This window comes from Cnephaeus nilssonii (genome assembly GCF_951640355.1).
Source record: "Cnephaeus nilssonii genome assembly, chromosome: 16".
In the NCBI taxonomy this organism is placed as follows: domain Eukaryota; kingdom Metazoa; phylum Chordata; class Mammalia; order Chiroptera; family Vespertilionidae; genus Cnephaeus; species Cnephaeus nilssonii.
Window position 1 is genome coordinate 58,420,242 of NC_137087.1, and position 27,919 is coordinate 58,448,160.

At 47.0% G+C, this 27,919-nt stretch overlaps 1 protein-coding gene across 1 annotated transcript; it reads right to left on the reverse strand.

Annotated features, from left to right (window-relative positions):
* Positions 1-207: 207 nt before the first annotated feature.
* On the reverse strand, positions 208-27,864 carry GLRX3 (glutaredoxin 3). The gene is made up of 11 exons (XM_079794179.1): positions 27,743-27,864; positions 23,109-23,217; positions 16,858-16,932; positions 15,823-16,024; positions 9,959-10,131; positions 9,668-9,729; positions 7,282-7,339; positions 5,703-5,755; positions 3,573-3,612; positions 3,402-3,494; positions 208-421 (listed from the first exon to the last, which is right to left on the reverse strand). The coding sequence occupies exons 1-11, from the start codon at positions 27,832-27,834 to the stop codon at positions 371-373; spliced, it is 1,008 nt and encodes a 335-aa protein (XP_079650305.1). The 5' UTR covers positions 27,835-27,864; the 3' UTR covers positions 208-370.
* Between the last annotated feature and the right edge of the window lie 55 nt (positions 27,865-27,919).

A 27,919-nucleotide genomic window follows, 5' to 3' on the forward strand; every position in this document is an offset into this window, starting at 1 on the left:
GCTGCGGAGGCCTCTGGCCACGAGGGGAGCCACGGCCCGGTCTGAGCTGCTGTAATAGCGCTGTGGATTCGCTCCACCAGGCTCCCTTTCCTGACGCCTGCCCATCTTTACCAGCTACCAGGAGCCCAGGTTATGAGAGAGAGATTGTGAGTTAATTGTGGTCACTAGGGTTACCCTCCCTGTAAAGATACACCCTTCCCGCAGCGCTGTTAACTGAACTGGTTTATTGCGTTCTGGTTTTGGTGGGGAAATGGTAACACGTCTTTAGCACAGCTTGTGGGACACAGCGTCCGTGGGGAGGCCTGGCCGCGAGCCGCTCGGCTGTAGCGAAGTCCTTCCTGCACTGGTTGGGCTCCACGCTGAGCTGGTACTAATTCCCTCCTTTCAGTGTAGGCAGCAGTTCACCGTTTTCTTTCAGTTCCTAGAAATAAAGAAGGAAACAGTAACATGTACAGGCACCTGGGAAAAACAATGTAGGTAGAGTCGCATCTGCATCAGAACCAGACAGACCGCCAGCCTGCCAACCCCCAGCTCCGCATGGAGCCACACAGCGTTCAGAGGACGCGGTCAGGCTGCGAAGATCAGGTGAAGGAAGAGGCTTCCGCAGCCGCAGACTGTTTAGCTTTAGCGAACCCAGCAGCTGGAACCCACCACGAGGCCTCCTGCTTAAGCAACACAACAGAGAGAGGCGGACACTGAGGGGCTGAAGGAAAAGCTCTGCGATGGGAGCGACCACTCAAACCTGCACACGCACCTGCCGCCCCGCCACTCTCCCCCCCCAGCCCCCCGCAAAGCCACAGCACTGCTGCGTCAATACAGCAAGAGGCCAGGAACCAGCACGCCGCAGAACCGCCCAGAAAAGCTGGAATACAGCCATCAGGTGTAAAGTGCGACCAAGGGATCAAGTTTTCTAGTTAAAATGAACATTTAATTTGATGTAACATGTCAGGTTCTTATGAAGCAGCCTGAACACCAATCAATAACCCCGTGAGAGCGCCTCCCTGGGTTAGACCTGGGAGGGGAGATCCTGTCACACGCTCTCGGCCAGCCCGCAGTGATGTTTGGGATCCACCACCCACAAAACAGCAGCCGCCCGCTGCCCCCAAAGACCCGCAGGGCTGTCTGAGCACGCCCAGGAGGCCGGCGCCCTCGGGTAGATCTGGATGGAGGACGTCCTGGCTGTGACATGGCAGACAGCTCGCCTACTTCTCCATGGCTGTGACCCCTCCTCTGACGGGGACAAGGCCTCTCTCAGGCTGCGGCACTGGAGCAGTCTAAAGGGCTAACTACTCGGACTCCAAACTCTCTCCAGAGTGGGCTCTTCAGAGCTGAGACCCACTCATGCGTCCATACTGCTCAGCAGCTAAGATTCTCAGGACGTGAGACTGACGGGGTCACTGACTCACTAGCTCATCAGGTCAGTCACCCATTCATCAGAGAAGCACTCCGCTCCTAAAGAGGCCGGAACAGACCCCCGGGAACGTAACCTCGGTTTTAACTGAACGATAGATGAAGAACCCCGCTCTGCAAGAAGCACACCAAAGTGCCCATCCAGGAGCTGCTCCCAGTGATCTTCCCAAAGAACAAACCTCCACACTCCTCGTTCCCAGCAGGGGAGCATCAAGTCGCATGGCAAACACCCTGCTCTATACCCAGAAGAAGCTGCGTGCTGCTCAGCTGCAGAATGAAATGAGATTTATTGATTGCATCTTCCCAAGAGTCACCAATGGCTAAGGTACCGGCTATAAAACATTCAGACAGGAACAGGCTCAGGAGAGTGTGGGGTCTGAAGACTCTGTGTTTTACAAAAATAAAATACCTGTATAAAATAACAGATGCAGATCTATTTGTTGCTTCAGGGCTATTCACAAGCTACTAAGTGAGACCTTTTTTCCACCAGGAGTAGACAGTTTACCAGAACAATGCCTCCCTGGCTGCTTGCAAGTGTGACATCAAACCCGGAAGCCTGCAGGAGACGCCTGCGCAGAGCAGAGCCTCTGCCCTCAAAGGATGTGCTTAGAAACCTCCGACCACAGCACCGACGTCACGCAGGTCCTGCTCGGATTCCTTCACGTTACCGAGTGCGACTTTACAGCTTTCATTCTCCCACGTGACTAGGAGCAGTACCACTTACTACTTGCCTTCCACTTAAGCCAGAGATGTGACCTCGGAGGAAGTCCAGGCAGAGGACGAAGGCCTGGGCGCAGGAGCAGCTCGCTGCCTGGCCACGCCCTGCTCAGGCCCTGCCGTACCCACCACGGCCCCCCTCCAGCACCGCCACCCCGGGGGGAGGGGGGGGGGGGCCAGGTTCCCTCAGTAGTGTCTGCAGCACACAGGTGCCACCGCACCTCTAGACTTTAAATTCTAGAAGAAAAGTCATGGCCAATGAAAATTCAACAGGAGTTTAAAGCCAACAAAGAAGGACACGAATCCCTGAAGACGTGTAAGAAACCGTGTCCCCTTGAAATGTGCTCCCAGTCTGAGGAGGAATCCATTTTCTAGCCCCTGAGACCCAGCGGGGGATCTGGTGTGGCTAACGCATCTGCAGTTTCCCTTCAGGAACAGGCAGTAACCACAGGGCCGGGCGGGCACCGCGGCTCAGGCTCCTGCCCACGACCTGGTGTCACCCAAGAGCATGTGAGTGAGGCAGAACAGAGTAACACGAGAAAAGCTATCTATAATAATAAAAGCGTAATATGCTAATTAGACCGGACATCCTTCCAGATGTCCTTCCAGGATGAAGCCGGGGCTGCGAGGGAGGGATCCAGGCAGCCAGGCTGCGAAGGCCTACTCTCCCACAAATTCCGTGCATCGGGCCTCTGGTAGAATAATTACAACAACGTGAGTCTGAAGGCACGGGAGGACTTCAGGAGCAGAAGCAAACACTTCTGGCTGGAATACTCCAGGTGACTCCCAGACAAGAGCGACCCTGATGGATACAAAGAACAGATTGAACTACGGAACGAACGTGCAAGGCCACCCGAAGCAGAGGCGGCGGCGAAGAGAAGCCGAAAACATGCAGGAAGTCCCACCGGACCGGTGCAGTGGGAGAGAACTGAATGTGGAGCCTGGCCGCAGGGTGAGCTCCTCTGAGCACCACGTTCCAGAGACTGGGCTTGGGCGGCACCGCTCAGGAGCTGGAGGGGCTCCCGGAGCAGCAGCCAGTGTCGGGTCAGGCCCCACAGTGAGGCAGAGCCTGGGGCTCAGGTGAGCGGTGAGGACGGTCTGACAGGGCAGTGACGGGAGATGACAAGCCATGACGGCCCGGACAGGGAACATGGTGTAGAAGTGCCTGGACGTGAGGCCAGAAGAGAAAGGCGGCCAGGACAGCCCCGAGTTCCTGTTGGAAACGGGACTCTCATTCCCCAGCTCTCCGGGGCGCCCGGTGGCACGGGACTCACCTTCACGATGTCCAGCCCTCCGACCAGCTCCCCTTTCACATACAGCTGCGGGTACGTGGGCCAGTTGGAGAAGGTTTTCAGTCCCTGCCGCACCTGCGGAAACCACAGGACCCTGACACCTGCCCCTCAGGCGCAGGGACAGAGACCAAGGACATGAAAGAAGGAACTTACTTCCTCATCCTCCAGTATGTCAAACGTCTCATACTCAACACTGCAAAAGGAGAGAACATTTCAACAGACAATTCGGTTCTAAGCAGAAACTGTAAACCTACTTTGTGTTTTTAAAAGAGTCAAGAAAATAAACCATTTTGGTGCCAACAAAATTTACTGTAGAAAAACGGAAATGATTTTACTTCTTAATCCGTCTGGTACTATTCAGAATACGTCATGCCAACACACATAGGTGTCTGAATTTTTCTCTAGGCAATACTAGGTTGCACAGGGGCCAGCAGACTTTTTCTTAAAGGGCAAGAGAAACATTTAGATGCCGCAGGCCATGGCCAGAGGCTGCTGGGACTCACCAGCCAGGGCACCCTCACTGCCAGCAAATGCCGCCTCGTGACCTGGGGATGGACTTACACCAGGACGGTGCTGTGCTCTAACTGCGTGGTGTTAAAGGGAATCAGGGAATCAGGCGGCGTGGGACCAGACGTGAGGGTCCTATGTGCAGGTCCAAAAACTGGCCAAAGAAAACGCCACATACAAAAACTGAGGCCACCCTCAAGGGAAACCTTGGTTACTTAGTAAACAAGTTCCCAAGAAATCTATCCATGGCGCAGAAATACTCAAAAACAGACGACAGGATTAACCAGCAGCAAGTACCAGAAAAGAAATGTTTGAAAGAGCAAAAGGAAATTAAAAAGGACCTTCAGGGTGAACTAAGGGAGGCAGATCTTCAGCTAAACAGTCTGATAAAAAGGGCGAATGACAGGCCACCTGTCAGGGACCTAGAGAGTCCGGGGCCAGGGGCCTGGGTCAGAGTCCCAGCAGTTCTTTGTCAAGGACCGTTCACACCTCAACGTGCACCTGGGACTCCACCCTTGTGGCGAGTTAATCTGGACTAGCAAGATCAGAGAAAGGACAAAGGGCCGGGCCTTCTTTCTCCACACCACGACCCCCCAAGTTCACGGTGCTCCCGCTATAGAGCCGCAGAGGCTCCACGGGCGCCCACCGCAGAGCCATCCTGTTTACCAAGGCTCGGGCCATGGGACACTGTCTCCCACGGAAGCCCAGCCCCCCAAGAACTGCCCTCCGGTCCCATCCGGACTGCACAGATACAGGACAGAAAGCAGACAGGGAGATCTGTCACGTCCTGGCTCATGAACCAGCAGAGGGTGCCCCAGGGCCAGGCTGGGCCAGGAAGGAGTGGACTGAGTGTGCGTCTCCGTGGAGCTGTGGCCGAGGGAAGACAGAGGAAGGCCATAAAAATAAGGACCAAAACCAAGCCAGCTGTCCTCCATCCTCAGGCAGAGTGAGCAGGACGGCTCAACACACAGCACACAGGCTGACCAGACTCTGCACTGTGAAATGCCACAATCATTTTAAGAAATCTATCATTTTTCTTTTTATGTCCCTAAAACTGCATGTAAACCTGTACTATTCGACTATTTCAACTCTCCCCAAGAATGTCTAAATATTTCGAAGATTATTTTCACTATAATTTCATAGGGCTGCCTAATCTACTTAAAGCTATGATTAGAAAACTTACATTAAAAAGCAATCGTGAAATAAAATAAGCAAAAACACATGACAAACTCTACAAAACATGTGTAAATATCCCCGAGTGGTTTTGTTTTAATTTTTTAAATTGAGGTATAATTGACATATAAAAGTGGTTGTTTTTAACCATAAAAATCAATCACAATTTTCTCACCTGACAGCTTATCACTGAGCAGATCAAAAGCAAGGACCTTGCATGTAATTTATCCTCCTCCTCAGATCCATATAATCGACCTTAATACTTACCCCATCTGCTTTATGGACTATTTAGACACTACAATGTTTTTAAAGAAAATTAAAACACCTATAATTCACTCTCTCCAACGTATCTTTACGCCTGGTAAGAACTCAGTTATTAACTTTCCTCTGGGAGAGTAGACCAATAGTTATTTCATTGTTGCCTGAGAAACTCCTTAATGTTACCAGGAGTTTGACAATGGCCAGAACATTCTATTGTAATCTAACTTAAAGCATTCACAAAACAGTATAACAAGAATACATAGATAAAAATGCATGGATTTAGATATAACTGAAAAGTTAGAACTTCTTAAATAGACCATTTTAAAAATAAGACTGACTTACCCAGTACTATTTAGTATTTCCAGAATCTGTTTGCTGAATCCACACTTAGCTTCCTAAAAGCAAAGAGAAAGAGTGAAGATGCACGGCATTTCCCCACGGCCCACGGCGTGGCTGTCCCTCGCTCTGTCCTGGGACAGCTGGTGGGCGAGTACGAGCCTCAGGCCCTTCACATCACAGGGCAGTCAGGGGTGAGGGCTCAGGGGCACCTCCAATACTGACCCCGAGGCATCGGCTCAGATGCACTCCCCCTTCCTCCCCGCGCCCCCGCGCCCCCCTCACCCCCATTCACTTCGGTCTGTAACCAGGGGGAGGGCGTGTGTCTAGTAGCTTCTAATCTTTGTGGTCAGAAGTCCCGCGAGTAAACCCCCATGCTCTCCGGAGATGTCACTCATACAGACCATCTCAATAACTCGACCTTTCACCATCATCATCCCCTTCCTGTTCCATCTTTTTCCTATTCCAAACTTCTTTGAGGTTATGGAAATCTTACACTTTTTTCATGCACAGAATCTCAAATCCCCTCAATCCTGAGGGAAGACTTGGGGCCACACAAACACCTTAATGGCGCTAATAATTATGTTCCCAAATGCACGAATACTGTCTGGGCTTCCAGAAAGAAAAGAAAAAAGTGTTTTGAGAATAAAAATAATCACCAAAAGGAAGAGATGGCTTTTCCACTACTGGGAATTACTAGCTTCCTCTATTTTGTTTAGTAAGTACAGTGGAGCAGGCGAAGAATCTAGGTCCTCATCCAGGGATCACACGCTGACATGTATCTGACCATTTCCTAGTTGTCCTGCTTTCACTGTAACAGTTACATTAACTGATTCCTCTGCAAACTAACTGGTGTCCCTGTATTAGTGCTATTAACTCCACAGTGATGGCGACCTCGGTCTCGCAGCCGCGGTGCGGGCGGCACCAGGCTCTCTGTGCACCAAGGGACAGCGAGGCTCTGTGAAGTGACGGCCACAAGTGACAATCGTGCTGACACCAGAGCGCAATGGAATTTGGAGGGAAGTCGGATGTGTCAGTGGCTCTTAGCCAGTGAGGGGCAGACCCTTTGAGGATCTGATGAACACTAAGAACTCTCCTTTTAGAAAAATAGGAATATGGAATATGCAGTTACAGAAAAGGAAAAAAAATCGCCGAAACGATTTCACTCATTCATCACACAAGCACGGAGCACACAGGCGGCGGCAGGGGTCACACTTCAAGGATGGTCTAAAGCCCAAGGCCGAGACCCTGAGGTTCCCGGACCCAGGAAGCAGCGGCCAGACCGCACTCTGTGGACTCAGTCATGGTCCCGACAGCAGCTCTCAGACCAGGAAGCGAGAACAGTGCTGACCAGGGAGCTGACAGCCCGGCAGCAGGAAGAAACGCACCCACTGCGTGCGATGCGAGGGCAGAATCAGAAAATGCCGATGGCGGGGGCTGATGTCCATAAGCACCGATTAGGCCCAGAGAACTTCCTGGGGCCTCCGCGGCTCCATTAGCCGAAGCGGAAAAGATGGTAAATGTCCCCCTGCTGCACATGTTACCCCAAAAGAAATTACAAGGAAAACCATTCTGAGTTCTTTACCTGTTTGTTTCCTTTCATAAAGAGCATCACAGAAGCTTTATTTGTCAGTACTTTGAGCCTAAGGAGAGAAAATTGATATGAAACGGCTCAGCTCAATTATTAAGCCCCACTTTCGCTGCGCTTCAGGAGCAACGTGCATGCTGAGGGACAGCAGGAGGATGGCTCTCAGCTCTGAATGGCATTAAACAGGCAAATGCATTGACATTTTCCTTTATTTCACTCCCTCCCTAAGCCACTGTAAAACACAATGTGGCTTTTTAAGGCAAAGAATGTTCCTTCAAGTTGCAATTTAAGCCCATCAACTCACAGTGCTGAAAAAATAATAATACCCAATCCAATAAGGAATTGTTCGATAAGGGCCCATCCGGAACCTCCAGCACTCCATCCTGCATGTTCCCCTCGTCCTGAGGCTGCGCACGGCTCCACGCGCTCAGTGCCCACAGGCCGCCCCCGAGGGGAGCACTACGTCTTGGAACCCCACTAACACCAGCTGCTCCTTCACTTCCGGCTGAACACGTCGCACCATCTTTCATCATCAGGAGCGAACCTGCTGTCCGAATGCGCACCATCTGCACACGAGCCTAGAGCCTAGAAACAGGCCTCGGGGACAGTCAGTGGGGACAGTGGCTGCTGAAGACCCTCTTGGCCCCGTGGTGGCCCCATCACCATGTTCTCCTCCTGCCCCTGGTTCTCTGGATCCTTCGTGGTGGCTCCAAATCTCCTCACAGTATCAAGTTGTCACAAACGGAACCACAAATCATGCACAAAGCTGTCATGTACACTTTCAACAGAGTGCCATTAGCTAATTCTCAAAACAAACAAACAAAACACAGTGAGAAACAACATGATGCTGATCCCAATCTCACCTAGTAACCACCACCTGCATCCAGGGAAGCAAAACAGGTCCCTCTGTCCCACCCACAGATGTCACCAAGCCTAGGAACTCTGGCTCCTGCACTTTTCCTCCCAGGAGCCCTTTAAGTTGTTACTCAAAATACACTGACCTTACTTCCTACATAATTCTAGCCAGCCATCCTTCGGTGTCTGACCACAGAGATTCGGGTGCATTCAACAGAGAGCAAATGAAGAGCAAACCCAAGCAGAGCAGGTGCACAGCAGTCTCCTGGGGCCACACAGCCTCCGGGGCCGCCCGAGCTCTCAGCAGAGGACCCCAGAGTAACAAAGGGGCGAGGAGCACCACTTTCTTACCAAAAGGCAAGAAAGGATGGAAATCATTTGAGAGAATGTGCCACCTAAAGGCCGGCTTGACGTAGATGGAATACTGTTTGTAAGGATTACTTCATTATCAAGGGTAGCTAAATCAGGTGTTTATTTTTAAACACTTAAAATTCCTCGCCTTAGCCAGTTTGGCTCAGTGGATAGAGCACCAGCCTGCGGACTGAAAGGTCCCCGGTACAATTCTGGTCAAGGGCACAGGCCCAGGTTTCAGGCTCGATCCCCAGTAGGGGGCATGCAGGAGGCAGCCAATCAATGATTCTCTCTCATCATTGATGTTTCTATCTCTCTCTCCCTCTCCCTTCCTCTCTGAAATCAATAAAATATATTTTTAAAAAATTTCTCAAAATGTTTTTTAACTGCGCACAGCTCCACGCGCAGTTAAAATGGCAACACAATGACATGGAGAAGTTTTACCTTACAAACTGAAGCCCAGCCACTCCCCAACAATGAATGGCTGATATGCCGCTACACTTCAAAAGAAATTCCTTCTTAAACCACTACATTAATTCATATTTATTACAATAAAAATTCCTTTAAGTCTCCCTACAGGCCAAAGTCCAAAATTTCTATAAGATAAAATGTCTAAAAGCTGATTGAGATGCTTCATAAAACGAGTCGGACAGACTTCACAGCTCCGGAATCTCCCCGGATGCTGCGTTCTCAGGGTTTGGAGGCAAGGGGAACCCGCGCGGCCCGCGCACTGCCAGCACAGCACTGGCTCCCGACTCCCACGCCAGTGCTCCGACGGGACAGTGACAGCAGCAGCGCCAGGGCCCGTGAAGTAAAACACAGGGACCAGCTTGTGCCGTGAGCGGGACCCGTGACTAAAACCTGCACATCCCGACAGCTGGATCCTGGCTCAGAAATGCAGAGACAACTAAAACGGGGTGGCCCCACTGCAGCAGTGACGTTTCTATAAAACAAAGAATACCCTCCACTTAGTCACCAAACTGACACCCAACACTCCCCAGTCCAAATCACCCCTTCCCGCGTGAGGATGGCGTGTCTGACTGCAAACAGCAGAATGATGAACTTGGCACATGAGACCAATCTCTGATTTCTGTATAGAAAGGCAATGCAAGGCTGAGAATTTTAAAAACATTTTTAAAAATAATGACAGACTATTTGAAACTCTTAAAACACTTACCTTTCCTCTAATTTGGGGGCTTTGGGGCAAATTGTATCTAGTTCTTCAGATGCTTCCAGCTCCTGAAATAAACACAGGTTAAGCTGAAGGAACACTTACAGGTAAGTCCTGGCCACACCCTAACACACAATGCCAGTCCCAATCATCTCCTCAGAAATGCCCGCACATGTCCCAGACTCAGCCTGCTAACTGGAGACGTGCTTAAGAAATTGACTCTTTGGACCTAGTACAGCACTCAGGAAACGAGGCTCTAAAGGAAAACTCTGTACCCATACAACTCCCAATTCTAACCTTCACGATGTCAAGTCCTCCTATGAGTTCGCCAGACACATAGAGCTGGGGGTAGGTGGGCCAATTGGAATAGGTTTTGAGGCCCTGACGAACTTCTTCATCTGAGAAGATATCAAAACTGCTAAACTGAATATTGTGTTTGTTGAGAATTTCCACCATCTGCTTGCTGAAACCTGCATACAGAAAAAGAAAATAAAAAACTTAGTTTCTCTCTCTCTCTCGCATATACATACACACAACTCTGAATTCAAAGTACATATATCTACTAACCATAGATGTCTGCCTCTGTTTTACCAGTGATTTCATAACCATGGCTGAATAGTGTGCAGAGAAAACAAATTCCAAGAACCCCTTATCTCATGCTGAACCACATACCACATGTTCACATGATTTAACTTTTTAATACTTGTGAATTTTTCTTTAATGTGTATGTGTGTGTGTTTATCAAAGTTCCTCTTTGATATCAGGCACATTTTTTTTGTTGTAAAAGAAACAGTACAAGCCAAAAAGCAGAGCCTCAAGCCCTGCCCATCAACCAGGGGACTGACCTGGACCCGGGACTCGCCCTGCCAGCTCTGATGTCCTGTGCACCTGCGAGAATCAGCACAGGCGGAGGACAGAGCTCTACAACATTCATTTTTAACTACTACTTGACCATACTGGAGACCCCGTTCAGTTTGTCCGTTACTACTTCCCATGTAACCACTTCAGCAGTTCTCAATCTTTGCCACCTCTAAGTAGAAGAAATTAAAAAGCAAGTGAGCCCTAACTGGTTTGGCTAAGTGGAAAGAGCGTCGGCCTGCAGACTGAAAGGTCCCAGGTTCGATTCCAGTCAAGGGCATGTACCTTGGTTGTGGGCACATCCCCAGTAGGGGATGTGCAGGAGGCAGCTGATCGATGTTTCTCTTTCATCGATGTTTCTAACTCTCTATCCCTCTCCCTTCCTCTGTGTAAAAAATCAATAAAAAATATATATATAACAAAAAAGCAAGTGGATGTGTTCTGTGTGGTCTAAAAGGGATATTTCCCACACTGGGTTTCAAAGCTATCCCCTCTGTTGTTATATATGAACTGTCTAACTGAGGGAGCTCTTTCTCATCTGGTGTCATAACTTGACAGTTTCTTTTTTAAAACTATTTACATTCCCCCAAGTATGTTATGTGATTTTTTCATGCTCCATGATTTTATTACATTTTAGTGACACATTTTTGTTCCATACTTTTTTGACATCATTTTCTTAGGATTACATTAGTACTGAAGAATAAGAGTGTGAATATCAGTCTTTTATAAACCTATTGGTCTTGTCTGAAAAGAGGATATTTTTCTTTCTGTAAGCTAATTCTTCCCAAGTGTTTTCAATACTTGCAATTATCTTACCTAATAATAGACAAATAAGTAAATGGACCATACCTCCACTACGCCCACAGCCAATCAGAGTGAGTATGCAAATTAGAAGGCCAAAGATGGTGGCTGCCCAGCTGCTCCAGGCGTGGAGTGGCCAGGCGGGGCAGGACGCCTGCTATGAGAGGGAGGGCGTGCGAAGGGATATACAGGAGCTGAGTGCTGCAGCGAAGATGAAGATGGCAGACTCCAGCTGGAGTCTGCAGCGAAGACGAAGATGGCAGACTCCAGCTGGAGTCTGCAGCGAAGACGAAGATGGCAGACTCCGGCCTGAGTCTGCCGCGAAGACGAAGATGGCAGACTCCGGCCTAAGTCTGCAGCAAAGACGAAGAAGGCAGACTCTGGCCGGAGTGAAAACCTGGGTCCTGGGTGCCAGAGGAAAATCAGTGCTGGAAGCCAAGGGAAGGAAAGCCTATTGCACGAATCTCTTCGTGCAGCGGGCTTCTAATTTGTAAATAAAACTGAATCATAAAATTCAGTATAAGATTATTTCCACCCCTGACCAGTTGGTCAATGGTTAGAGCATCAGCCTGAGCACTGAGGGGTCTCGAGTTCGATTCCCCATCAAGAGCACATACCGGGTTTACAGGTTCGATCCCGGCCCAGGTCAGGGTACATGCAGGTGGCAACCAATCAATGCGTCTCTCTCACATTGATGCTTCTCTCTTCTCTCCCTCCTCCCTCCCTTCCACTCTCTAAAAAAAGGCAATAGGAAAAATATCCTCCGGTGAGGATTAAGAAAAAAAGAAAACAAAGCAAGCAAGCAAACAAAGAACAGATTATTTCCAGATCAGGCTCTATCTGATGCCATGCAAATGCACCTTCACTACTAAGATGTGGATCTATTAGTGAGCACCAAACATCTCCAGCCCGCAGCCTACCGACAGCAAGCACCAGTACAGGATGGACAAAAGGGGGTTTACAGCTGTACGGGAAACACAGTTTATTCCTGCATTATTATTTATTAATCATTGTATTATTTTCCATATGAGCAACTGTAAACCTACTTTTGCCCCCTATATTTATTTGTATAGCACAGCAGTTGCTTTTCCTACAACTGAAGTGTTAAGTTCATGTACAGCCTGAAGTAAAACACTGACTCTGAAATTTTTTCATTCATCTGGGAGTTCATTAGTAAACAGCTAACGGCTGATTGCTCATGGTTATTCTGTTGCCAATATATTAACTCATTTCTACTGTAACTGGCTGAGAAAAAGCTTTATTTTAGCTTCAGGCAATTACATGCAGACCAGAAAGATTGATTGGTAGTGCTTCATTTTTAAGGGTTAAAGTGGCTGACTGGAAATGTTATGCTTAAGGATAAAATAGTAAGAAGGCTTTATTCTAATAACAAAATATTTACACACATTTTTTAAAGAAAAATGCATGCATGCATGCATGCATGCAATAAAGATATTTAAAAGTGGAAAGCCCATGTTTAACTGCCACAGAATCAGCCCTTCTACCTGTAGTCATTTCTACCTTGACAGAAGCCGTGAATAATAAGCCAGCTGCCACATTTCATCACTAATAACAACGAAACCCCAAAGAACACTCCTGAACCTCCAATGTTTTTGTGTCTGATTTAAAAAGTAAAACCCAATTAGATGACTCACTGCAGGAGAAATTTCTGTACTGTGGTTCAAATACCTTTCCTTCTGCTAAAAGCTTTGTTCACTGAAATAGATAAAAGAATTCCCAACTAACTTATTAACTGCATGTTGGAGGATTTTACATTCTGCTTAAGAAGATGTACAGCTCGGCGCCTCGTAAACATCTCCCCAACACACGAGGGCCCTCTGTCCTGTCTTCCTAGGATCACAGATGAGGACATCTAATCCTGTCGACTGAGACCCACCGAGATGCCAGGCTTGCATCACACTGTATTCCGCAGACAGAGCCCGGGAGACGCCAGGGCAGACCCTGAATAGCTTTCCAGGGTTCCTTGATACAAAATGTGTGTTACTCATGCACGTATTTCCTGACTAACTAAAAGTGAGGTAGGTGGGAGCCAGCTAGTCAAAAAGCAAAGGCATCATAGGGAGCCTGGTTATTACCGATGGGAGTGCTTTCAAAGCGAACTCAGTGCAAAACACAGAAGTACCAGCCGCCCGCGTCCACACAGCCAACAGCCACGACAAAGGAGGCTCTGGCCGGCCTCCCCTCTCACGTGCTAAGGAGAGCAAAACTACTTCCCACGACACAGGCTCTGGGAGGAAGAGGGTGAAATGGTACCCAGTCCTCCAGGAAACAGCTGGAAGATGAAGAGCTTTGTCACAGTGCGCACAGACAGGGCAAACAATGGGAGCAGAGCTGAGGAAGGAAGGAACGGGCGGGCACATAAAACATCTCCCAATGCATCCTCAGGTCGGTATTTTATTAGAGAATACAGCACTGCACAATGATCTATTTCCAAATGGGACAGAAAGACCTGTAGCAAAAACCAAACTATCAGGAAATAGAAAAGCCTTTTTAAAATGTAGTTACAGGTACTTGAAATATCAGGGGGGACACTCCGGAAAGTATATGAATGTCTAACCACCATGCTGAAACTAACACAAAACGATACTGAATGTCAAATGTCATTGAAAAATACATTTTTTAAAAATGTAGTTACAAAAATTATAAAGAATAAAATTTGTTAAACCCTTGGTATCTAAACATCTTTTAGTTTCCTAATTAGATCTTGAATATCTGTCTATATCGTGTTTTTCAGATTGCTCTGAAATGCTTTAAAGCTTTTATTCTAACTTGTTATTTGTAGTCTTCTAAATGCCACTCAGACAGTTAATATAAAAATAGCTATAAATACATCATGAAGTCAGTCTAATGAAGTGAACGGTAAGCAGGAAAGGTTTATTTCTAAGTGAAGTGAAAAGGATCTCCGAGACTGGCTCCCACTCCCACCTCCACCGAGGAAGAACGGAAGGCACAGGAGGGTGACTGACTTGCACCTCCAGTTATCAAGGCAGGTGGCAAGGGGCAGAGTCGGGACCACAGCCCACCTGTCGTGACATCTAGTTGGCCTTCCCCTCCAGTGCCTCAAGCTTCAGTCAGCCCACCTGCCGGGTTCCTTAGGTCACCATCCAGCACAGATGAAGAGAATGCTACTGTTGGATCCCAGAGAAGAGAACATTCTATTGGTTTTCTGCAGGTTCACCAAGTCTAACCTGTCACACAGGTTCTCCCACATTTTGCAGTTCTGCAGCACTCCAGACTTAGAGTGACTGGGCTGGCGTTCTAAGTCCTGTTATTGTCACCACATCAAGTGCCAGAAATGATTTCCATGCCTGCTGGCAGGAAGTAAACCAGTGCACCCTCCACTGAAAACAAAGCACCTCCCAGAGACTGCCCGAGGCCGCTGCAGCTAGCTCTGGGGCAGACCAGTTAGCTTCAGTACATACATAGGCAGCAGGCCACCTGATATGTGCATGTTGGCAAGGAAATTGTTCCAGTAGAACTGAGAGATAAAGAAATGATTTTCTTGTAGCTTTTTAGGCTTAGAATTCATCATGAAACTTTGTTTTTAAACTAGACATTTCATAATTTACTATGTAACTTGCTAACCGCATGGGGAAGAATTTACAATGGAATTTATTCGGAAACTTGGCTATTTTCATGGTCACCCCAGACAGCCAGCGATCCCACCAACAGCACCCACCTAACGAAGTCCCTCCAAAGCAGGTGAAACAAATACTCAGATTCTCAGCAGCACATCAAAAGGCATTAAATGCTCAATTATGCAGCATCACACTGTATGCGAGGCATAGTACAAAGAAAACAACGTAAGCCCCATACCAGAGGCGTCAAATAACTGTAAAACTTAAGGACGAAATCACAAGCAGCTCTGAGGTTCAGAAAATAAGGGTGACTATAAGACACAGAATTAGGAATTTTAAATTAGCAGAAGCTAAAAACGGGAAATGACAGCAATGGATGAGTAATAGTCATCAGATGCTGCGAGACAAGGCAGGCAGCAGTCTCAGGGCAGACACAGGAACACTAGCAAAACTCAGTGAGCTTGTGAACTGCTCAAGCTGGAGGAGGTGGGTAAAAGGGGGAAGCCAGGATGGAGAGGCAGCTGTTAACAGCAAAGGGAACAGAACAGGCAGGAAGCCCATTCAGGGGGCCGGCAATATGCAGTAGGAAGCTGATCCCAACTCCGCAACCAGGAGACAGACCGTGGGCAAGCTGCCCTCACACCTTTGAGTACCTACACAAGCAACAATGATCTTGAATTAGATGACTTCTAAGATGCCTTTTGGTTCCCATATTCTGAGTCTCTAGGGCAAACTAATTCATATCACCCAAGTAACTACCTAACCTTTAGAACCTTCCTGACTTTCTGGAGGTGTCTGAACCCAAGCATAGGAGGATGGCACAGCTTGAAACCAGCGTGGGCTCCTAGCTGACCCATCCTGGTGCAGGCCCTTTGTTACAGGATCTTAACAGCAGCGTCTTACCACAGCGCGGCTCCTGCGGAGTCCCTTTCATAAACAGCATGCAGGGGGCAGCATGAATTAATTTCTTCAGGCGAAGGTTGAGGTCTTCTTTGGGGTGCTCACTACCACTGGGTGGGAAGGCGCCCACAGATGCATGTCGCTGAACTTTTTTGGTCAACTCTGGGGCATGTGCACCATCTAATTGGTCAATTTTCTGAGAATTCTAAAGTTAAAAAACTCATTTAGTATGTGAGGCATTCCTCCATCACCTCTATATTTTAGGCTCCAAAATTATAACAATTACAAACCAATAGTTCTAGTCCATTTTTAAAGGACTACTATTACTGGAGAACTTTATAGAAATCTACCAATTGCCTGCAATGCATCTCAATTTTAGAAATAACTAATTTTTCTTGTTTTCTTTTTTCCCTTTTTGGGAACATACTAAGAAAACATCTGTCAATTTTCAAATATCAAATCCCTTCAAGTAGCTGATGTTTTTCAAGAGTGGTACAAAGATTTCTGACACATCCACATTTACATGAGACTCACTGGGCTGGCTGTAAACATCACCCCGTCTCAAACTCAAACCAGACCAGTCTCACCTAAAACAGAAAGATCTCCCCACCCCAGCTGGGATGCGTCCTTTATTAAGTATAAAGGAGGCATCTGGGGACTGTGGTAACACCCAGGGGGCCCCAAGGACAGATCTACATGGCTTCATAAAGGAACCATTAATCAAACCAGGGCCAGTCTGCTGTGTCATTCCATCCACACCGCCCCAGCAACCAACTTCTGACCCAGCGCCAGAACGCTGTGGTCTACAGCCTGTATCTGAATGGTTCTCAACAAACCCCAGTTCTGGTTGCTGCACCTCCAGCTCATGTCACTTTTCCAGGACGCCCAGGACAAGCAAACACTGAGACTGCGAGAAGGGACAAAGCCAGGAACAACCCAATGGGAATGGACAGGGGTCAGGGGAGCGGGTAAAGAAACCAAAGCAGAAACCCCCCGGCCCAGGGCAGATGGAGACTCTTGTGCCAGCTTTATCCTTACCTTGAAAAACAGAAACGTGGGAACAGAACTAATTTCATATTTTTCAGATACTTCAGGAACAGCTTCAGCTTCCAACTTTAAAATAAGAGAATTTAAGCTTGATTATAAAAGGTCCTTTTTGACAACTTCAATATGTAAATCAGTTTCACATGCATTATTCCTTCTAGTAGGTGACATTTTTTAAAGAGTGTAGTACAAAAGTTTATGACACATTTACATTTAAATGAGACTCACTGGGCTGGCATATCATCCACTGAGTCTGCGGTGTCAAAACAGGTTCAGAGGTTTTTATTTTGTTGCACATTTCAAAAGATGCCTGGAGGCTGTGAATAAAATTTTTGGTGCACTAGTGACCTAGTAAATTTTCAATCATATGCAGCTACTACTATATTGAAATCCATAAATCACTGACCCCAGTTATGTCATGATTACAGTGCTTATTTTCTGCCCACAGCAATTCTTGCTGTTTGCTCTATTGACTAATTTCAAGAGGCAGTACATCATGACTGACAGTTGCAGCCTTCTGCAAATTATGAAGCAAAAAGGAGTATTTCTTCAATAAACTATTGATGTCTGATAAATTTTACTTTTAACTCCTGCAAGGCTGCTGGGCACGAAGCAGATACCTTGCAGGTTCCCGGCTGCTGGGATCTGCGCCCACGTGAATGCCTGTGAAATGAGATGAGTGCACGCTGTGTGATAATTCCCCTCAACAAGACACCGTGTGATAGCTGATGCGCGAATCTGAAACACATTAAGTAACACAATCTCCCAATAATTAAACACAATTACTATAAGCTATTATGTAAGACTTTAAAAACAACGCACTTTGAGAAAAACCGATATCTATTGCATCTTTCCCTCATAGGACTGTCAATGTAATATAAACTTTTTAAAACCAATAAAAACCTGTATTTACATTATACCTGTAGGAAATAAAATTTATTGATAAATTACATTGTTAAAAGTTTTTAAAATATAAGTACTGTATTTTTCCAAGAGTGGGAGATTTCCACTGGGCTTGAAACCCTATCCTCAGCCCGAGCTTTAACCAATCCAGCGTATCTACACAAACGAGCCCTGACATAGTGGAGGCACAGCCATTTGTCTTGGGTTTGATTCTCCCACCTCATAGGCTCTCGGGTGCTCCTTTACTACCTTAATTCTGTTTTCCTCTAGAACACCCTTTCGAAACAATATTTTTAATTATTTTCATTTTTAAATGTTTATGAGAAAAACTATATACACTTTAAATCAACATCAGCTGTCCAATAAAAGTGAAAAAAGAACAATGAGAAGACTAAGCAATGGGAGACAGCTCTTTAGAACAGACTCTAAAATTGTAGACACACCTGTGTTTTCCCCACAATTCCTCAGTCAGACCAAAGAGGAGCAGCAAAGGTGACTACAAAGGCAATTCATTATCTTTTGTCTTTTTTTAAAAATATATTTTATTGATTTTTTTTTTTTTTTTTACAGAGAGGAAGGGAGAGGGAAAGAGAGTTAGAAACATCGATGAGAGAGAAACATCGATCAGCTGCCTCCTGCACACCTTCTACTGGGGATGTGCCCACAACCAAGGTACATGCCCTTGACCGGAATCGAACTTGGGACCTTTCAGTCCGCAGGCCGACGCTCTATCCACTGAGCCACACCGGTTAGGCTCTTTTGTCTTTGACTGAGATCTGTGGCATGCCCACCGCACACTGGGCACTGGGCAATGGACATTGAGCTAGGCTCACTAGATTCCCATCTTTGGTACAACTGGATTCTAACAGAAAGTAAAATCCATAAACGGGCTACACTAAGTAGAAACAAGATAGCGTGGTCTTAACCCAGAACATGCATAAAACCAAAGTCTTGTATGCTGTTAAAAGTGGTCTCTTCTCACATTCCTGGTTCCCAGTAGGGTCCCTTCTGGGAACTCTTCTGGGAAGCAAATAGGCCTCTTGCCATTCCCGCTGAAGCCGGAAGGATCACTACGTGTGCCTCCCTCCCTCCCCTCACTACGTGAGCTCCAGAGACCAATCTTACAAAGACAAAGGCAATGGTGACAGGCAGATCCTGCTGAGCATGGGCCAGGAGTACCAATGAAGGACAGCCCCTCTCCAGGACGTCAAGGGCATCTGAAATTCAAAAACCTTTGCAGCACTAAAAGTCTTTGGAAATATTTTTGTTGAATGTAAAACATGAGTTATAATAATGAAAATGGAAACTAAGTATATAAATATTTAATAATGATCTACATTCAGAAGAGACCAAAGATATCTTTGATGGATAATAGATATCTTTCAAGGAAGACCTACTCTGTGTCACAAGTCATGACAGGCCCTCTACATAAGCGTGCACAGTACGCTACTTACACCCTGGACAGGTATGCAGCTGGGCACAGGGTAACTTGTCCAAAGACACACAGTTAGTAAGCAGCTGAGCTCAGAAAAGAAATAAAAATTGCCAGTCGTGGCAATGAGGCTCCAAGGTTGAGGAGGGAACGTTTAAACCTGCACTCAGGGACATTTTGTTAAACCTCAAACAGAGGTTTCTTTCTACTCATGGCATGTTGACAGTACAGGAAAATTTTTCAAAATCAAATTCTTTGTCAGTCAAATATAAATTTCAAAATAGATATTTAAATTAACATTTCTGATAACTTTTTAAAAATTTTTGCCAAACTTAGTGCAGCAACAGCTAATAAACTATGTTCATTGGGTTTATTTTATTACCACAACAACATAGATAAAAACTAGGGTATTTTTTAAGATTTAACAATTCACTAGAATTATCTGAGAGGCACTTACGATAAGATGCCAAATAACCTGGCAAATATCTTCTGACAGAGAAAAACAGGAATTCAGCTGGTCAGCTGGTACCTAGTTGCACAGCTAGTTGGTGCCCTGGAGACTGCCCTATGTTGTCTGCTCACACACACCAACTGCACAGACATTGAGAATTAAACAGTGCAGGCTCCAGAGATGATCTATACTGACTGTCAAGAGCTTCCGAAATTAAACAGCGTGAGCTGTATCTTTAAGATGGTTGCACATTTAAGAATAAATCAAACTATAAATATTCCTATTTTTTTAAATCAGAAAATACAAACCTAAGTATATTAACTCCTTCTGTACCCTTGATCTTACAATATGAAGTTACAATGAACATAAAATGCAAGTACAGCAGCTACTATACAAACAAGATTAATGCTAAATGAAATGCAACAGTAGAAAACCTCACTAATCAGGTGGCTGATGAGTCTGACTTGGAGAATTTTTGTACCCAAGTGCATTGCATAGTAACCACAGCCCAGCACCATCAGTGCACTAAACTTGCGGGGGGTGGGGGGGGGGGACGGGGAGAGGCTGGCACGGGAGGTGGGAGCTACCTGCACAAAGGAAAGCAATTAAGAAATGGCAGGGTACAGGCTCCCACCTCAAGCACCCACCATCTAGTCCAGAAACCAATCAAAACAAGAGTTAAAGATGTTCCCTGACTAATAGTCCAACCAACGGCACAGACTAAGTTCAGAGACACCCCCTCCCCCCTAAAAAGGCCACAGGGGTACATGGGAACGACTTCATATAAAATGGTTTGATATAAATCATTATGTTAGACACCTTAAATAGAGGCCATTTTAATTTTTAAAAATAAAATCAAATATAAAATTTCAAAAATTGCCACTCCTATAAAAAACATGGATTTGATTTGGACTTTGGATATGACTAGGGGAACCCAACTTGTTCATCACCCAAAAAACCTTGTATAATTCTTCTTCTTTCCATCTTCTCTACTAGGCACTTTACCTTCAAAGATTTTATCTACCAAACAATTGATAAATGATAAATATGTATTCCCATTTTTGTTAGTGCTAGCAAACCAACTTTACATAATTTGAAAAGCAAAGACATTTGACATTTTAATTAACGTTTTAAGTTTATTCTGAATAAAAATAGGTTTCTATGAGGCTCAGCAATAGAAGTAACTCATGTATCACCTCAAAGCCCTTGTAGACATGAGAACCTCAGGATCTGACCAAACTTGGGGGCCGATCCAGGCGAGTGGACCACCATGGGCATACACATGGCACCAGGAGGACCTGCGTGCCCTTCATCACCACACCACAGTCCAGGAAATGAGGGCACTCGGACTCAAAGATGGGGAAGCCTCTTCCAGTGAGCACAAACGTGGACCAAAAAAGCATGCTAACTTTCCTCAGGCATATTTTACCATTATCTATAAGATAAATTATTGATGGTCACAAAACTTTACATCAAACTATTGAAAATATCAAGTTTAAGATAACCTGCATAATGATTCTGTAAATACAAGTCACAGAATGGACTAATCTCCATATTTCACATGTCAAAAATGCCAAACTACTGCAGTCATTAAAAAAAAAGACTAAGAAATCAAATGAAAAAACACAGAAGTAACAGAACATCAGTTCCATAGCCCAGAAGTTTCAAAAAGCTCCCAACAAGCCAGCTGTTTTAAAATGAACCACAAGCCTCTCTTAGTAGGAAATGCCAACAGATCTCGCCAATATCTCCTTTCTCATTTGCTCACTGTGGTTCAGCAATTGCAGCCTTTGGAACAATCCACCTCACAAGCTCCATGCAAACTGCCTCTGCCCTCCTCGATGTCCAGGGAAAGAAAGCCTGTGCGAGTGAGCGACCCACCCACACTTCACCCTCCCTGGGAACGGCAGACGCAGTCGGGCTCAGGTATCCCCGACAGATAAGGGCTTCCGACCTTGGCCTGCTGAGACACTTAAGCACTTGAACAACTCAAAGTCTCACTGCCAAGTCTGGTACCAATGTGAGAAGTAACTGTAGAGTCACTTTAAATAAATCATTCAGATGGCAGCCAGGAACAATGTGCTACCTAAACCAGTAACATTATACATACAAAAGCAGACTTACAACAATTACCATCATCTTGATTAATCTTATGATTGAAATGTTTAATCATTCATTTCACTTGTAATCATTATCTTTTATCACTGACCAAACATGCAGTTTTAATGTTCCCTTCCATTATTTATATTGGACATTTTAGGGTTACATTCTAAGGTTACATTACACATTTCATTGGAATTTTAAATAAGTCCTTAAATTTTAAAAAGCTAGCCATTATATTCACACTTGCTCTATCTGCATAAAGAAGGATTCATACAAAATTAATGCAAGCAGTTACTTATGGGGGGACAACAGGACTGATGGGAAGGCGTGTGATGAGCCTGCTCAGCACAGCTTTTCAGTTTTGATTTTTGAGCCATCTCACTGCAATACCTATTCAGAGCACACTTCTATAGAGAAACTGTCTGATAAATTATACACCTGCTGTACAAATGAATTAGCCTGTCCAAATTCTGTTTTCAGTTTGTATATCAAGTGGCATACAAACCCAGCTGATGTCATTTTTAACTCTATGTACAGGTATACTTGTCAACATGCCTTATGAACTAATAAATTCTGGTTTAAGAAATAAGGCTTTGGTTTTTTAGTTTGTTTGTTTTAAATCCTAAAGATCCAGGCTTTTGAATACAGGGTGTGCCTTCCTTCCCAATAATTCATTTCTAAGACTCTCAACTCATATGCTGGCCTTTTGTCTAAACCAGTACGAAGTACTAAATAATAATATGTGTGCTAAACCAAGCGTGCCACAATTATCACTTTCCTAGTACTTACCCATCCAAGAGATACTGCAAATATACAGCATGTAACATTCAGTACACACACAGAAAGCAAGAGAGATGGCTTCCTTTGTCCTCTGCTTCCTGAACAAGTCAGGAAAACCTTCGGTGTCTCCTGCAGGTCTGCCCAGTCCCAGAGAGCAACTCTTCCCACCCCCACCCCCAACCCCCCAGTTCCCAGCACCTGGGACCCCCTTTCTTCAATCATTTCCACACCACACCTACCTGTTCCATGAAATGTGTCTGCTAATATTTTTCCTTTAAAATCACAATTATCCACAGTGAATGATCTAGTCTGCTTTTGTTCACAGGCACCACCCCCCACCCCCCCCCCCGTGGCCCATCCTGCTCTGTATCGGTCCTGTCCACCCCCACACACATGTAGGGAAAGTGTGGTGAGTTTTACACTCCTGATACTAGAGAAATGCAAAACTATTTTAAGATTTTTAAGAATAGTCTACTACAAAAATAACAGATTCCAACCTCAATTATAAGCATGTGGAATTCCTTTCACATTAGTTCATATAAACTCCTAAAAGACATGACACGGAGCATGAAATACCTTCACAAAGGAAACCTGGGGGTGCTCTTTGGCTAACTCTGCCATCACGTCGTTCATCTGAGCACACTGCGGAGCCCATGGTGCCCAAAAATGGACCACGACGAGGGACCTGTAAGTAAGTAAAATGCAGTTTTAAAAAGATACGGTATCTTTAGAAAGAAGCAAATACTGATAGACTCAAGTCTTCCCCACAGTTACGGGAACTGCCTGAATCTTCTCGTTCTGTTAGAATTTCATTGTATTAAACACAGACTAAGATAGAAGGACTTGCAAGGTCTCGGGAATCTTCTAGGTGAATTTTCGAGTTAATGATATTTCTTGAGTCAATACTTAGCTCACACGAAGTGGTTCTGAATATTCCTCCACCTTAACTAAGAGTCATGGAAGTCAACTACCTTTTCTGACCCTTAGGAAAGGTGGAGACCAGATTTCTGTAGCTGAGGTACCATGTTCGTAAAAACAGACTGCAGAAGCATGATTACTGTTAATGACAGTATTTACCTTTTTAAACACAGAACTATGATGAAGGGGCATAATGTACCATCAGAACAGGAATAAAACACTGACAATGAGAGCATGCAAGCAGCAAACATGGAAAAAACTGAACTGCGTTTTACAAAGACATACTTTTATATTATGCTACAAAGGTTTTCTAAAAATGGATAGTATGAACAGAATAGTAGATGAATAAACTGTTGATGAAATTCTTAGGAATCTGTACATATCTATCAACTACTCTCATATAAAATTATCTAGACAAAGATATCTCTATCTTCATATCCAACTGAAAAACCCTAGTTTTATAGAATTCTAAGCTCAAATATAATCCCCCAACAACAAAAAACCCACAAAGAAACAAACAAAAAAATCTGAAAATTCAGGAAGAAAACATGTTTTAAGTATGTTACATGGAGAGAGGAACCAAGGGTAACTAACCCGTAGGCAAGGAAAATAACACAGTGAAGTGAATCGGGTGAGAAGGAGCCCAGCACCCAGCAAAGGGAGGCACTGGGGTTGGAGGCGGGAGGGGCAGGATGGGGTGGCACTGGAGGCACCGTCTGGAGGGGCAGATCCCAGCACAGAAGCTGCCAACCTGAGAGGAAAGGGAGTCCAATGGCTGTTTGTGAGGTGACGGTCTGGCGCTCAGGAAAAGTCTGCACTTGATCTGAAGGTTCGGGAAGAGAGTCCGTGCTGGCACCCCGCGCACCCATGCAGAGGGCCAGAGGCCAGGTCAGTCTCTGGCTCCTCAACGCTAAGCTGCAGGACAGGTGGCGGAAAAGGCGCCCAGAGGTACATACAGGGCAGTTAGAGGGCCTCCCAGGGCCAAGGAAGAGGTGACACCCATCCAGCTCAGCAGGAAGGACAGCGAGCAATGGGGGGGGATCCAGTGGGAGCAGGGCAGGTCCCCCGGCAGCATGGGGGGGACTGAAGATGAGGAAGTGCAGACTGCTAGAACTCCGCTCTTATGAGATCTGGCTGAAAACAGAATGAGGCAGAGGCAAAGACAGGATCAAGGAATGGGTTGTTGTTTTTAAATATATTTTTATTCATTTCAGTGAGGAAGAGAGGAGAGAAACATCAATGATGAGAGAGAATCACCTATCGGCTGCCTCCTGCACACCCACCCTGGGGACCGAGTCCACAACCCAGGCCTGTGCCCTGACCGAGAATCAAACCGTGACCTCCTGGTTCATAGGTCCACGTTCAACCACTGAGCCACGCCGCCCAGGCAGGAATGGGTTTTATTAATACAAGGAAGCCTGGACAGTTTATTTTGTGAGAGGCCACGGGGAGAAGCTGAAGAAGACAGCGGGGTTGAGTGTGCGAGGCCTCAGAGGCGGCAGGGGCGGGGAGATCTAGAGGAACCCACCTTGAGAAGAGGGACGGTCTCCTCTGGGCCAGAAGCAGAGGCATCAATGGGTGAAGTGTTGGGGGAGGGACAAGTAGAAGGAGAGCTTGGGAGATGCTCTGAAGTCCTGTTTTCCCAGATAAGAAGCAAGGTCATTGCTGAAACCAAGGAAAACGGCGGGCAGGGGGCAGAGACAGGACTGATGCTGAAGGAGAGCTACACCAAGGAGAGCAGGAGGCTCTACAGGACGACGCAGCTAAGGTGGGAAAGGACACACCGAGTGAGGGGCCCCCAACCAGGGCGTCACTATTTGTATCAGCAGAGTGGGAAGCGGCGGTGTGAGAGGCCTCAGGGTCTAGGCCAGAGACGCTGTGTGTCCTCCAGCACCGCGTCCTCTTCCTCTGGGACGGACAGCTAGGCTGCGGTTCCGTCTTCCTTACAGCTGTTCGGGACCCTTGCAGCTGTTTGGGTCTGCGTTCTGGCTGCTGGGATGCAGGCCAGAAGTGATCTACCTGGCCCCTCAAAACCCTCCCACTGCTCCAGCCACATCTCACAGAGCCTCTGCAGAGGGTAAGGGGGCCCCAAGACCTAAGGCATAGTGAGATGAGAAGCGAGCCCCCCAAAAACCCATGCATGAATGTTCCCAGTAGCCTTGGACATAAAGGCCAAATCCTGGAAATAAAGTGCACAAGTTGGAGAACTTGTAAAACTCACACAATGGAATACTACTCAGCAATGAAAAAGAACCAGCTATAGAGACACTCAACAACATGGAAGTACCTCAAAAACATACTGAGCAGAACAAGACACTAGACGGGGAGTTGTGTGACTCCATTTTCCGGGCTCTCTGTCCTTGTTTTAAATGATGGTTACTTGTGTGTATCCATCCAATCGCCAAGTTCACTGCACCTAACAAGATCTGGGCATTTCATTATAGTAAGTTAATAGCTCAACTTTTTACCAAGTTGAAAAAAGATTTTTAAGATCATAATATCTATAATAATAAAAGTGTAATATGCTAATTAGACCGGACGACCTTCCAGACAAAGCCAGGGCTGTGAGGGAAGCCCGGGTCCCAGGTGCCAGAGGGAAGCTGGTGCCAGCAGCCGGGGGAAGGAAGGCCTACTCTTGCACGAATTTCGTGCATCGGGCCTCTAGTTCAATGATAAAAAGGATAAAGTGAAATATCCTGCTGGTTAAAATTAAACTGGAACCTTTCAGAAATTTCTTACACTTTCAAGTCTCTATCCTCAGAACACAATTAAAGAGACAAAGGTATATGTATACAAATACTTGCCTATTATTTTACATAGCAAGTAACTGTAAACATAGATTGCCCAGCCCTGGCTGGTATTACTAAGTAGTTAGAGCTTCCGTCCTTGCTCTCGGGTTCAATTCCTGGTCAAGGGCATGTACCTGGGTTGCCGGTTCACTCTCAGCCCATGGTGGAGGAGGGTTCGGTTGACAGCCAATCAATGTGTCTCTCTCACATCAATGTTCCTCTCTCTCCCTCCCTTCCTCCCTCCCTCCCTCCCTCCCTCCCTCCCTCTCTCTCTCTCTCTCTCTCTGAAAAGCAATGGAAAAAATATCCTCGGATAAGGATTAACAAACAAATAAACATATATGTATATATGCACATATATGGTCCAACAATATAGTTTTTAATAGTCATATAGCAAAATAAAGCCATTAAGATTGTATGTTAAATATGTCAAAGAATTTTTAATGACATGGGATATAATTATATATTTTTAAAAAATTAAAATAGGTTATCAATCTTTTTTAAAACATATTTTTATTGATTTTTAGAGAGAGCGAGGAAGGGAGAGGGAGAAAGAGAAACATCCATGTAAGAGCAGAACACGGATGGATACATCGGCTGCCTCCTGCACAACCCTACCTCACCGGGGATCAAGCCTGGCCCAGCTTGTGCCCTGACCGTGAATCAAACCAGCAACCTTTTGGTGCGCAGGCTGATGCCCATCTGGGCCACACGGGCCAAGTTCAAAATTCCGCTGCCCTTGGGCCCGTCAATAGCATTTCTTGCCTGTGAGCTGCACGCAGGCACTGAAGCGTGCTGGGCAATGCGTGTGTCACCTCACCTGCGTCACCCCATTTAACCCCCCACCCCGAGCTGGGCACTGTCCCAATCCGTCTCGCGGTGAGGAAACTGAGGCCCGGGTATGAAACTTGCCCAGGGATTAGCTGGCTAGGCAGTGGCTGAGGTGGGGGCTGCACCCAGGCCGCCGACGCTGAAGCTCGCTCCCCTGCCACCCACCAGTCTCCCCGCCCGGAACCTCCCAGGCCTGGGCCGGAGGCCCCTGCAGCCCTACCGGGCCAGGGGCAGGATCGCCGGGGAGCCCCGACTGGTGAGCACTCGGACAGCCCGGGTCCCTGTTCGTCCCCAACGTGGCCTCGGGGCCGCCCTGCGAGTGTCCTTCCCAAGGGCGGCAGGCGCGCGCCCCCGCAGCACGGACCCCAGCGGGCCTTCCTCCACCGCGGGCGGCCACGCCGCAGAGGGGGTCTCCGCGCCCCTCCGGATCCCGGCTCGGTCACCGCGTCGCCGCGTCCGGGGTCTAGGGCCGGGCGGGAAGGTGGGGGCCCGGGCCTGCGAGCGCCCGGCGGACCGGGGTCTGGCCCGGGATCTGGGGTCGGGCCCCGCTCCTCCGCCGGCGGCGGGAGCCATGGCCCGGGGGCCGCGCCCGCCACTCCGCCCAGGCCGGGAAGACCCGTTCCGCCCGCCGCTGCCGCGACCCTCACCCCTGCCGCCCGTCGCCCCGCTCACTTGGCTTTGAGGCGCAGCAGCTCCTCAAACTGCTGGGGGGAGCCGACCTCCACCACCGCCGCCGCCGCCGCCCCAACCGCCCCCGCCGCCATGCTGCCGCCGCCAGACAGGAGCAATCGAGCGCGGGCGGGCGGTGGGGGCGTGGCCTACGGCGGCTCGCGCGGAGGCCCCGCCCAG

What these genes read in the sequence shown, in the direction of transcription:
- GLRX3 (XM_079794179.1), bottom strand. Translation starts at nt 27,834, where the DNA reads ATGGCGGCGGGGGCGGTTGGGGCGGCGGCGGCGGCGGTGGTGGAGGTC. An exon ending in CTGCTGCGCCTCAAAGCCAA is followed by an intron (nt 23,218 to 27,742) that starts GTGAGCGGGGCG and finishes ACTTACTTACAG; the next exon opens with GTCCCTCGTCGTGGTCCATT. An exon ending in TCCGCAGGAGCCGCGCTGTG is followed by an intron (nt 10,132 to 15,822) that starts GTAAGACGCTGC and finishes TTCTGTATGCAG; the next exon opens with GTTTCAGCAAGCAGATGGTG.